Source organism: Oryzias latipes, chromosome 3 (assembly GCF_002234675.1).
Source record: "Oryzias latipes chromosome 3, ASM223467v1".
NCBI lineage: Eukaryota > Metazoa > Chordata > Actinopteri > Beloniformes > Adrianichthyidae > Oryzias > Oryzias latipes.
In genome coordinates this window covers 25,151,629-25,164,804 of record NC_019861.2, presented here as the reverse complement: position 1 = coordinate 25,164,804, position 13,176 = coordinate 25,151,629, and the positions used below count along the sequence as shown (strand labels likewise).

The 13,176-nt window shown below is 38.1% G+C and overlaps 1 protein-coding gene across 1 annotated transcript in view; it reads left to right on the top strand.

Annotated features, from left to right (window-relative positions):
• Window positions 1-13,176, top strand: part of ush2a (usherin) — a 190,485-nt gene that overhangs the window by 42,308 nt on the left and 135,001 nt on the right. The window contains exons 17-27 of the mRNA XM_023953554.1: window positions 641-866; window positions 1,010-1,132; window positions 2,829-3,009; window positions 6,288-6,451; window positions 6,571-6,729; window positions 6,813-7,041; window positions 7,380-7,503; window positions 7,685-7,832; window positions 8,846-9,127; window positions 10,794-10,969; window positions 11,181-11,328. Of these exons, the coding sequence (XP_023809322.1) occupies window positions 641-866; window positions 1,010-1,132; window positions 2,829-3,009; window positions 6,288-6,451; window positions 6,571-6,729; window positions 6,813-7,041; window positions 7,380-7,503; window positions 7,685-7,832; window positions 8,846-9,127; window positions 10,794-10,969; window positions 11,181-11,328 (1,960 nt within the window). The remainder of the gene's footprint in view (window positions 1-640; window positions 867-1,009; window positions 1,133-2,828; window positions 3,010-6,287; window positions 6,452-6,570; window positions 6,730-6,812; window positions 7,042-7,379; window positions 7,504-7,684; window positions 7,833-8,845; window positions 9,128-10,793; window positions 10,970-11,180; window positions 11,329-13,176) is intronic.

Here is a 13,176-nt window from a genome sequence, read left to right as displayed (position 1 = left end):
TCAGTGTTGGTGTGCTTAACTCTCTTCATCAAACCCAAAACTGTGCAGATTGGAAACCCAACCTTGGCTTTTTTTTCTAGTTTTTGTACTTTGATGAATGCTAATTCAAGCTTTGAGTTCTTAACCGCCGTACTCAGAATGCCACTCAAGACTTGCGCAGAAATTTTAAGTCTGTTGCATTTAAAATACCACATTAGAATGGTTAAAATATGTTTATCTATTTGAAGAGCTACATTTGGGTTGAATGTTTTCCAGTTTGATAAATTATTAAACTATTTTCACAGTTGCCTCATACAAAATTTGTTGAACTTAAAGGAAAGTTTCATATGTCATATATTATATATATTTATATTTACAGTACAGACCAAAAGTTTGGACACACCTTCCCATTCATTTGAATGAGAAGGTGTGTCCAAACTTTTGGTCTGTACTGTATTTATAAATATATAATATTTCATATAATATTTTTCCTTTTTTTATGAAAGCAATCAATGTACAAGTTTATTACATCGTTGACTCCCTACAATTTTTTCCCAAAGTATGGGGTGCTGTGCCCTGATGTTGTTACGGTTAGACTTTCATACTTTGCGTCCTGCCATTTCTTTGAATCTCTTTTGTTCTTGAAATTTCCTTTTTAAAGGAACATGTAACTGGCCATCAGTGTGACTCTTGCCGTCCTGGTTACCACACCCTGGAGCAACGAAATTCCCTGGGTTGCCTTCCATGTGTTTGTGACAGCAGTGGAACTGTGGCAGAGGGTGTCTGTGATGTGATGACTGGACAATGCCCATGCAAGGAGGGAGTGGAGGGAGTGCAGTGCAACAAGTGTGCATCCAACTACTACAACAAGAGTTCAGACATTGAGGGTAAGAAGATGTGGAACTCCAGTACAACCCACATCACCACATCTGCTATTGGCTAATGTTGTTTAGGAAGTTACAACCGTTTTTATAGTAAAATTTTTGTCTTCTGATGTGGTTTTGTACCTTGACAGAGGTTTTATTTCCAGGCTGCATGCCGTGTATTTGCGACCCCCGAGGAACAGTGGCGGGTTCCGTCTGTGACAGCACCACGGGACAGTGTGTTTGTGTTCCAACACGCCATGGAAAGGACTGCAGTAACTGTCAACCAGGTAATGAACTACAAAGGATGGTGGGTGATTATATGCTGATCATACACTGCTTCATAAAAGTCTGCCGAGCAAAAACAAGATTTTTGTTAGGATGATTAAGGTATTGTGATTGGTCTGTGCCTTCTGAACCTTTGTTTGTTTCCTGTTTTGTCACATATTCTTGTTTCTTTGAGGTAGAATAAGCTTTTTTTAACTTTCTGGTAGGGCTGCACAATATGAGGAAAATTTGCGATTTGCGATATTAAGGATCAATATTGTGATGACGATATAACTTTCAATACATGATCAAATAGCAAAACAACCAAAAACATTAATTCTAATTCACTGCAACAGTTTAATTTAGATAAAAGTAAACACAACTTAAATTATACTCTAAGGCTTCGTTCACACCGCATGCTAAAACGACCCAATTCCGATTTTTTTTTTGCCCCTATGCGACCTGTATCTGATCTTTTCACGACAGTCTGAACGACACAGATCCGAGCTTTTCAAATGTGACCCAGGCCACTTGGGTATGTGGTCCTGAATCCGATACGTATCGGATCATCTGAAATGCGACCGCCGTCTAAACAAATGTCATAATTCTGCGTTGAAGTAGGCAGGAAAAAGATAATAAACATCAACCATGGCGGATTATGCTGCTGAGACCAGTCAGTGGAAGGGAAGCGAGGTCACCGATTGGATTTATATTTGGGGTGACAGCTCTATTCAGGCCAAACCACAGGGCTCTTATCGCAACCTGGCGTTTTTTGAAAAATTTTCCATTGAAATGGCCGAGCGTGGTGTTGAACCTTCCCCGCGATGTCTTTTTTCCCCTATCCGACCGTGGTCAGAAGCGCGGGGGACCGAAGGCGGATCCTCCTTCGGGGTTCACTTCCCCCTTCGAACCCTCGGATTCTTGAGAGCGAGTTAATAAAGAGTCAATAGCATTTATTCTGGGGGAAACCTTCTTTTATTAGCGTTCTCTTCCTCCTTAACACACAACATGAATGTGCGCCCCCACTGCCCCCTCATTCCCTACCTCGCTGCACGCGCTCTCTCTTACACACACACACGCACGCGGCCCCAGCACATACACATCCCTATTCCACAACAGTGGGTCCAGACAATCCCGGGTCCAATGCTTTCTTAAAATGAGAAGATTTTTATTGTGCTGGCTCCTTTGTGAAAATAAATTAAATACAGCAAAAAGAGCTCCGCTGTTGACAACACTGTTGTTGACATCCATTGTTAACGTTAGCTACTTCCACAAACAACAAGTGACGTCGTTCACCGTTGAGTACTCTTCTGCGCATGCGGGTCACTTCTGGGTCATAAATCCGAACTGAGCATTAAGCCGTGCAGTGTGAACGTAGCCTAAATGACCCCGGTCTACATAAGAGGTGAACATCTAACATAAAAGGGCTCCATCGCGATAACGATAATTTTGCGAATTGTTGTGCAGGCCTATTTCATGGTTTAACAAAACTAGCAATTATGTTTTCATTGACAAGGTTAAAGGTAAACATAACTATATACTTTGGGTTAATGTCCACTTGTGTTATTTTGTTTTAATATTGCATTACACTTACAGTTTTAGTCCTGCTTTGCATCTTAAATCAGTGTCCACATCCAGCATTTAGTATCTTAAAAATACGTCAACCCATAAAATGACACAATGGCATCAGTTCACTGTTTGACATGCACGTGTGTCCAGGATTTTACCTCTCTCTGGACCACAGTCTGTGTTTGGAGTGCGACTGCCATCCAACTGGAGCTTCAAGTGGTTACTGTGAGAGCCAAACTGGACAGTGTGCATGTACGGATTCCTCCGTGGAAGGACAACGCTGTGATCAGTGTGTTGAAATGTTTTTTGGGTTCAACCCAGGCCTCGGCAGGTAAGCAAGTTACTTTGTTTCACCCAGTTGACCATATCTGACATTTATCCAACTTGTAAGGCTTTTACATAAACTGGCTCTTCAATGCTGTAATTGCTGCTTGTTGGAGTAAACCATTTAATTAACTTAATATGTAGCTTTTGGTCTGCTTGTCTCCTGGATTTAGTGGGTCAGACTAATCCTCTGGAAAAATGTTATTATGATAAACTTTACTTGTCGATCTTTAAAATAAGGCTTCTCTGGTTTTCTTCAAACCAAAAACAAAAAAAAATGGGCTAAAAAATGCCAAAGAATTTTGAAAAAGTATGTTATGTTTGCTAAATAAAAGAAAGTTTTGGCTCATGTGCAGCATTAAATCATTTAAAATTTCATTTAAAAAAAGCTAAAAGATTTGCACACTCTCTATCTAATATTTCCTGGATGGCAGTAACCATAATTGTTTTGACAATTGACACATATCTGAAGGCAGGTTTGAAACAGGTTCTTTGTTAACCGCTAGTCTATGCCAGCAGTTAACTAATCTGCTTACAAAAAATTCAAACATAAGAAGCATCACATCAACAACTCACACATTATGATCTCTTTTACTATTTTAAAAAACCATCTGCACTTCCTCAAATTCCTATGTTACAAATACCCAAGAAATACGTCACCTTTTCCATGATTTTGATCTTTGATCCACTAGAATTTATTTTTTTCTGTGCTTTTATGTAGTTTTCTCTGGTCTGGTTCATCTGGTATAGTGATTTAAGGGTTTATTTTGTTTTATTTTTGTGAAATCTCCAATATGGAATTCCTCTTTTCTTGGTAACATTTATCTTGTGCTAATCACCACCTCATTTTAATTCTTAATTTAGAACATCTAATCTCCCCTTTATACTAATACTTAAAACATATAAATGTGTTTAAAGATTGAGATGTGAACCTTTGGCAGAGGACTGAGTTTTGAGTTTCCATAAATAATGAGGCGATTCAGCTGGAGGGATGTAAATCTATCCTATGCACAAATTACTTACATGCACAATTTAGTAACATTCTGCATTGAGAGGTGTGTATCATATTAACTGAACAATCATTTACAGGACATCACTCAACTGTCATGGAGATGAGGGTTGTAATATAAGACTAAGTATTGTTTTAATTAAAGAGGGGCTTTTTTTGGCACCAGTCACCTTTATGCAACAGTAGTGAGACAGGAGGAGGACAGAGGGATGGGATGATGTCTTAATTCTTCTGTCTGTCAGATGTCAAGTGGCAGCTGTAAATTTTAAAGTTGACATCGTTACACACCATGAAGCCTCAAATTTTACACTGAAAACACAAAACTCTTACCTGTATTTATTTAGTCATCCTACTTTGACAAGTGGCTGATTTAGACGTTTTCCCATCCCCGTTAAGTTCTTTTTGTACTATTTAAAATTGACTCTAACTAATGTGCAGATATTCAGTTTTGTTTAAAATACATGTATATAATAATCAGCTTTGTTTAAAAAAAAGGAATGAGTTAGATATGAAAAAAAAAGTCTTGCAGTATTACTTTGACAAGACTTAGCCATTACTAAAGCAGTATTTTCCATTTGCATGTAAATATTGGGTATAAAAATGAAACGCCTATAAATTCCTTTTTTTTTTCTTTTCTCATCTTTTTGACATTTTAGTCCTGAAAAATGTAAATAGTGATGAAACCGTATTAAGTGCACACAAAATGTTATTAACTAACAGTTAGTTCCAAATGAACAATTTTTATAAGCAAAGGGAATTTCAGGTGTGCTGATTAAAACTATTACAGCACCAGGATGTTTTACTAAACATGCCACACCACTTTGGTTCTGTTCTAATGATGGTAATTGTGCTGTGGGTTGTTTGCCTGCAACCACACTGAACCACACAGTTGTAGCTTACATATTACAACAAGCTGACTTTAAAGTCAGGAAAACCTGAAACAAAGAAATGCTATGGGTATTAGTGTTGTACCATCTGCAGTTTTGGATTGAGCCCTATTTGAATGCATTAATGTGCATTCAATAATTGGATCTTCAACTTCTGGTGCATTCTGTTTGAGCTGTGCATTGATGAGCCTCTTTTTGGTTTGTTTTTGTTGCACATTGCATCTTTAAGAGAGGACTTTTTCTAGATTTGAGCTTTGGGTGTTTTATTGTTTAACTTAAATTGCATGCCATTCAAGTGGCTTCCCATCTTTGCTGTCCTTGCAACTGTTTACATCAGAGAAAAGAGTCACAAGTAAAACAAGATCCACATTTTCTGGGTGACCAGAGTTTACTTACTTGTCCTGGACCAGAGTCTGTATTTTTTTTTTCTCGTTTGCCTTTTTGACAATAAAACTAGAAAGAAAGAAAAAATAACAATTCAATCAATTAAAAAATCAAACAGAGGAGCTTGCATGCAGACAAATGGCCTTCAGAAAAACAAACTGTACACTAGATTGTACCAAAAAATTGGGTGTAATGTTGGTGTTTGTTTTCTCCTTGGGAGAAAGAGTGAAGGTCGAGTCACTATGGCCTCAAGTGTGTGCAGCAGTTGACAGGACAAATTTGCAACTTCTCATGAGACTGTGACTTTTTATGGAGCACCAAAAGTGCATTGGCAAGTGTGAGAGACATTTGAACATAGAATGCAATAGAATAAAAACACATGGACAATGTTTGGGAGTGCTAGTGACATGTAACTTCTCACTTGCCCAGTGTCGTATGCATGTGTACGTACACTTCTCCAAATGCATGTGTGTGTGTGTGAAGGTGTAAGGTAGCTGGCCGGAAGATCACCCACAGTCCGGCCCCTGTGAGGGTAACACCACACCAGTGACCAAAACATGATGACTGACTGACTGACTCGCACATGCATTCATCTGAATCTGCACACTCTTTGACAGCTCTAATAGGGAATGCCTCTTCTGTGAAGTTAGTTTCACAGCTACAGGGTGGAGGGTGGGAAAATGTCAGTGAGGGTCTCACAGTGTTAAGGAGTGGGCCCAACACATCGGGACACACATTTTACCTATATTTCTATATTTCCAGCCTTACATTCAGATTCTAGTGTCTGCAAAAATTGCAAAATGCAATTATTTAACTCCAAAAATGAGAAAGATGCACTATGCATGTAATTCTGTGTAGACTGGAGTTTAGGCCAGTGAAGTCCCTCCTTCCATTGCTACTTATTGAGACATGTTCATAGATAACTAATTGTGTTTTTGTTTCAGACTGCCAGAATTACACAACAAAACAATTAAAAAAAAATGTTCTACTGTATTTCATGAGCAGATGTCAGCCTTGTGCATGTGACCAGGTGGGCAGTGTCAATGGTTCCTGCCATCCAGACTCGGGGGCTTGTGTGTGTAAGCTCCTGGTGACTGGAGACAAGTGTGATTCATGCCAGCCTGGAGCAAGTCATTTGGATCCAGAGAACCTCTTTGGTTGCAGCAAAGGTGTGTTTTTCCTATTATTCCGCGTCAAACTCCACCACTCATGCTGATTGATCATGACAAAATGTCTGTTTGTTTTTTGTGTGTGTTAACATTTGTGACTGCCTGTATTCTTTGTGCAGCACCCTCCCAGCAGCCTGCACCATTAGGCTTTGCCCTCAGTTATTCAACCATCCGCCTCTATTGGAATCCTCCTGACTCCCCAAACTCACACAAACTCAACTACACTCTCCTCAGAGATGGACAGTCAGTTCAAACCATCCAAAGTTTCCACCCTTTTAGTAAGTAATCCATGTGTACCAGTTTTTCTAAATCTTTCCATCACTCTAAACTTGACAGAAACATACATGTTCTCATTCTTAAGACCCTGAATCATTTGAGGACACTGGTTTGTTTCCTTATACCAACTACACCTACTGGCTTGTAACATCCAATGTGGCTGGGGAGACGATCAGTGCATCAGCTTTGTGCCAGACTTTGAGCTCACCGCCTAAAGCTGAAGATCTTCATGTAAATCTGCTGGGAAGACCAGGTCCAACCAGTGCTACCTTTAGTTGGAGCACGCAAAACAATGATACAGGCCCAGTTGAGAGGTAAGATTTTTTTTAGGTTGATTTCATGAGCACTTTGATATCATTAACATGATTCAAGATGTAGTTTACAATTAGATCTTAGCTGGGAATTTTTTTTGTATTTTCTTTATTCGAATTTTTAGTTTGGACTGCAAGTCGCTTAGGATAAAATTGTTTGCTAAATGACTACATCTAAATTCATTCTACCTGCAAAAGAAAGACCAAATTGCAAGTTCAAATACCACACAGTTTGCATCTATTTCTCTGACATTTTTGCATGATTTTGAACCTTTGAGCACTCATGACTTATGTGGAATTGATTTAAGTAAAAGTGATCTCACACTTTGTACCCCACATAGGTTTGTGTTGTCCACTTCAGAGTCATCGCATGGAACTGACCCTGTGGCTCACTATTCAGGACTATCAACACAGGCTGTAGCAAGTGGTTTAAAGCCTTTCACACTGTACACTGCAATTTTGGATGTAAGTAAAGAAATGAGTAACATATTTAAATGAAAATATTAATATAAAAAAAACTAAAGGTAAAGCAAATTTCTTATTTTAATATTATAAAAAACTTCTTGTCACAGTTTGTAAATATTTCTCATTCCAAATAGATAAGCAACTTCAAAAATAATCTAACAAGTTGTTGCCTTCTCTTCAGGCATGCTCCTCAGGGGGTTGCACTTCTAGCGCACCACTGTCGTTTCTGACTGCTGCGGCTCTGCCACAAAACCAGCCTGCTCCCAGGGTCACCGCTGCTGGACCTCATACCCTCCATGTCTCCTGGGAACCTCCCCGTGAGCCCAATGGTACAACAAACACTTAAACAGCAACAACCAGGTTCATGGAGTGTTTAATGCATACAGATTTACAACAAACTACACACACCTATACGCACACACGTTGCCTCACAGCAAGAAGGAACCCAGTTCAAGTCCCGGCTTGGGGACCTAAAACAGAACACCAATTGGAGACCTTCCTGTGTGGAGTTTGCATGTTCTCCCCGTGCATGCGTGGGTTTTCTCCGGCTTCCTCCCACCATCCAAAAACATGCTTCATAGGTTAATTCAAGTTGTCCTTAGGTGTGAATGTGAGGGTGTGATTTGGGACAGACTGGCGACTTGTACAGGATGTCCCCTGCCTTTGCCCAAAAGTGTCCGCGATAGGCTCCGGCAGCCTTGAGATCCCAAAAGGGACAAAACAGCTTTAGAAATGAATGAAAGAGTACACACACCTACGTTCAGACCCCATCAGATGTACTTACATTGCCAATAATTGGCAATGTATTCATATAAAACTATTAATGTTCTCGTAAAAAGTAAAGAAAAAAAAGACACAAAAAATGTATTCTATACTTACACTGTCTAATTGATTTACTGATATCTTACTTGACAACTTATTTCTGTTAGAGGAGGTATGAGAATCCACCAGTATTGTCATCATCATCATCATCATCACACACACACCTGCATACACTGAGGTAGTGAACTGGAACTGTCTTTTGTAAATCCACAGAGCTTTGTAATGGCTCTAAGGCTGAGTATCAAACAAAGCTCTATGACCTACATTTCTTTTTTTCTTATATAGCTGTTGACTTTTCTTTCTGTTTTTTTTAGTCTTTTTCTTTCCTACACTTTTTTGTTTCAGTTTTAAATCTTTAGTAAAATCTGGTTTATATCTATAATGGTACAATTTTCATCTTGGCAGTACATACCAAAACAAAGTATGTTTTTCTTTCACCATTTAACCTTTCCTTTAGAAATTTTTTTCTTTAACCAATTCTCTTTGGAACTATTTGATTTCTTTTTTTTTCTCTGTATAGGTGTTATCACACGGTATGAGGTCTTTCTTCGTGGCCCAGTAGCCCCTCAGAACCACTCGACTCTTGCTAATCAAAGAAGAGTTTTCTACAGTTCAGGTTGGCTGGATCCAAGTGTATCCCTGGAAAAGATGCAAGTGAATGGAAGCGAAGCATCGTCCCCTGAAAACACGACAGTTATTGGTGGACTGCAAGCTTTTTCGACCTACCAACTGAGAGTTGTGAGCCTCAATAGTGCAGGAAGTGTCACATCAGATTGGACCACAGCGCGTACTGAGGAAGGAGGTTTGTATGTGAGATGATAGGGGTTATGCAATGATATATTATTAGTAATAATAAATTAAATTATTTACAAGAGAGTTGGCCTGCACAATAAATTACAAATTTATCTTTATCTCAATATAAAGCTGTGCAATATGCGTATCACAAAAGACAGCGAAAATGGCAATAAATGGTTCCCCTTAAATGTGCTAAAACAATCTTATCGCAGCTTGAAGTATTTAACGAATCAAATAAATCCCTTTATGCATTTACCAATCAGACTGAGCCCTTTTGTTAGATGCTCGCCTCCTATGTAGGCAAGGGTCATTTAGAGTATAATTTAAGGGATGTTGACTCTTATTTAAATCAAACTGTTGCAGTGAAATGGAAATTATGTTTTTGGTTGTTTTGCTATTTTTTCATGCATCTCAAGTTATATTGTCATCGCAAAATTGATCATTATTATCGCAAATCGCAAGTTTTCTTCATGTTGTGCAGCCCCACAAGAAAGGATCATGTGATGTAAATTTCTAAGTGGGGGTGGGGAACCTCATTAAGGTGTTTGAATTTCAAAGAGATGATATGGCTCATCAAGACTAAATGATTGCCTCCAACATCACTCTAAGCTGTGTGTCTGGATAACAAGCATATGATAACACAATTTTAGATGTGAAATGCCTTCCAGTTTTTTTTGCACATGGAGGTGGTGTTCAGAAGAGAAGGAAACGGCAGTGGTTATGTCTGCTATGAATCACATTTCACAGTACATTTCACAGATAGATGCCATGAAAAGTGGAATAAAGAATCGTTCTCTCTTATCTGTCATGTAATTGTGGCCATCACAACTATAGGATTAAATGACACTCAAATCCATAAAATTCACTTAATGTCCACAAAGTATTGATTTTCACTGTTTCTTATACTCTTAATGAACTTACTCTAATTGGCTCATTTTCAGTCTCTGAAGTAGCAATCAAGGTGGAACTTCAGTAAGAATTTTTCAGTAGTGTTACTCTATTGTGTTTTCAGTGTTGCTGAAAAAAACAAAAGAATTCCTCCTCAACCAAGTTTTCCTTTTTAAAGGCCAGCAACAACTGTGAACTCGTACAGTGGTGAACAGAAGTGTTTCCTAGCCCTGCTGCTCTTCTCGTACCAAATCAAGGAACCAAATCACTTTTTGGCATTTCTCTCTTTCATCCTTCAAGCAACACAGCAAAACTTTTTTTTTTCAGCATTGTTTTTTAATAGAAGTGTTTTTTTTCTTAATCTAATAACACATGATGCATCAGTATTCCATTTATGTGTTCATATTTGAGGTTCCATTTCTTAACACGTTTAAACATTGCTATGAATGACAGTTATATTAATTTCATTAAGGCTTGACGTAAACACTAATTTGAGTTATAAAAAAGTCTGCAGATAAAGTTTAAATTTTTTTTTAAGTTCCTTTTAGAGTAAAAGCTTTTTTAATGTAGCCATACGAACAAATGTTTCCTATTCATTAAACACAGTATAGTCCACATTAGAAATCTTGCGCTTTGAATTGTGTTATTAAAATTGAATGCACTATGAAATAGCCAATGAGTACATTAGAATTAGAAGCATCTTTTGATTGTTTTCTTTTTTTACTTTTATTTTTTGAAAATTGTCTTTAGTTTCATTTCCCCCCGTTTGTGCCTATCTTTTCTAGTCCCAGAGTTTATTGCACCCCCAGAAGTGTCAGCTCTGTCTGCTACAAGCCTTCGAGTGACCTGGAACACTACTGACGGTCAAGGTGTGATTGCCAGAGGAGAGGTAAAGGAGTATCAGGTTAACTTGCTTACTCTGCAGACAACCAATCCCTATGCTCCTCCAATTGTTAGTAAGGTGAGTTCACTCATCTTCTTTTATAAATAATGATTTAAAACATTTAGCCAAAGTTTAATTTACTCCTCTGCTTCACATTGAGGGGCTATGTAGAGTGTAGCTTTCATCATAGCCTGACAACATATTTCATTATGTTTTCTTTATGCCAATTATTTTTCTGTGTCATCTTTCTGTTTCGTTTTTTCCCACCATCCTTGTTTCTGGTTGTCAGGTCTTACACAGGGTGGAACAATCATCACCCCCTATTTATGTAGTGAAAGGTCTGAAGCCTTTTCATATCTACAACTTCACTGTCACTCTCTGCACAAGAAAAGGCTGCATCACCAGTCAGCCAAGCACAGGACTGACTTTACCTGCAGGTAAAACAAAAACTATTTCAAAATATTTGTCTGTGCATCATCAGTCATGCGCCCGTTGAACTTTGCATCGACCTCATTTGTACGAACAAGAAGGATCACTAGTTTGTAAAAGGATACAAAAGGGCTCTCTTTTACTAAAACACTTCAATTATTTTTAAAAAATAGATGAATCCGTTGTTTTCATGATATCCTTCGATGCATTCTATTCATACCCATATTTATATTGTTCTCATGCAGTTAGCGATAACTTACTTCAGTGTGTATATGATTAGTCTAAAAAGCCTGCACAGAAATTTCCGCTGTTTTCTCTTCATCCACTGTTCATGTGCTGAATGAGTGGAGATTTTGCACAAACATGTGACCTTTTAATGCGAATCTCTATTCTGTAGAAATATTCCAACATATGATTTATAATCTTTCATCCCTGTCCTTGTTAACTGTACTCTTTAAAGCAGTATTAAAAAGTTTTGTTTCGGGTTGGGACTTATTGACCATCCTGTGATCTTGTAAGCCAAACTATTTTAAAGGAGAGTAGGTGCAGCAGCATGCACTTTAGTATGCTACAGATGCAGTGATGAATGTAACTTAGGTACTGCGAGGCTATTAGAGCCAGCTAACAGCTGCTGTAAGTGAGCATCCAACATCTGTAATACCTCTGGAATTACACCAAAGCACATGACTAAAGATTAGTGCTCATGGAGGAGGACGTAAGGAGACTGGGAAGAAGAACATGGTCCATGTGTGATGATGCATCTGTAGTTGTTTCCATGTGTGTATCCTCCCACAAAGTTATCGATCACTGAGTAAAGTGAGTGGCTAATCAGGGGCTGATGGTGATGTTTTATGTATCCTACATCCATAACTGCTTGTTCTACAAGATATTCACACAAAGAGACATGCACGCACACACACTCTCACTCTGTAATGCCACTCAACAGAACAGGAACTTTATTGATTTATGCATAATTGGCCTAAGGCCCTTCTTGAGAAAAGAAATATGCATGGCAAGGGATCACGATGTCAATAAGTGGCGTACTTATGTGCGTGGTGTAACTATACGCTAAGAGCCTGTTAAGACATGTCAGTTGCTGTAAAAACAGGAAACACACACACACACACATGCACAGTTGCTCCTGGGAACTGGCCCGTGATTTAGCTGCTTCATTACAATGTCGGCAGCTAAAATTAACCTTTCTGGTGGACTGTTAACCTTGTGGGTGCATGTGTGTGCGTGTGATTTGGCTAACTCACGACAGAGCAAGTGGGTTTCATCAAACTCAATGTGTCCTAATTTAAAATGAAGTTCAGATTATAGAAATTCTGAATAAAGAAACTGGTCATATGTAAAAACCTAAAAAAAGGATGCACCATCGCATCCTTTTAATATTTTGTTAGGCCTAGAAGTTTCATATGGTAGCGATGAATGAATTTTGCTACACATTTACCAGAGAACTTTTTGAAAATGAAATGTCAAATACCATTTTCATTTATCATTTTAATTACGTGACAGAAAGAGCAGTGTTGAGGAAGAAAATGAAAAAGCATTTTGGCAGATTGCTTTTTCCTTTTAATTTTAAATCAAAAAATGCAGCTTCATTTTGAAAATGAAAAAGCATTTCTGGTATTTACTTTTATTTTTAATTATTCTACAGAATCGCTTTCATAATTTCACACATTGCACAACTAAATTTTAAAGTTGATGTCTACATGTGGATGAAGGTTTTCATTATTGACACCTCCCACTCTGTCTTTTAAAATGTCTTTTAGTTATGTTATAATTGATTTTAATTATTTTTTCTTTTCTGTTGTAAGACGACCTTAAGTGTACAGACAGGTGTCTAATTAAAT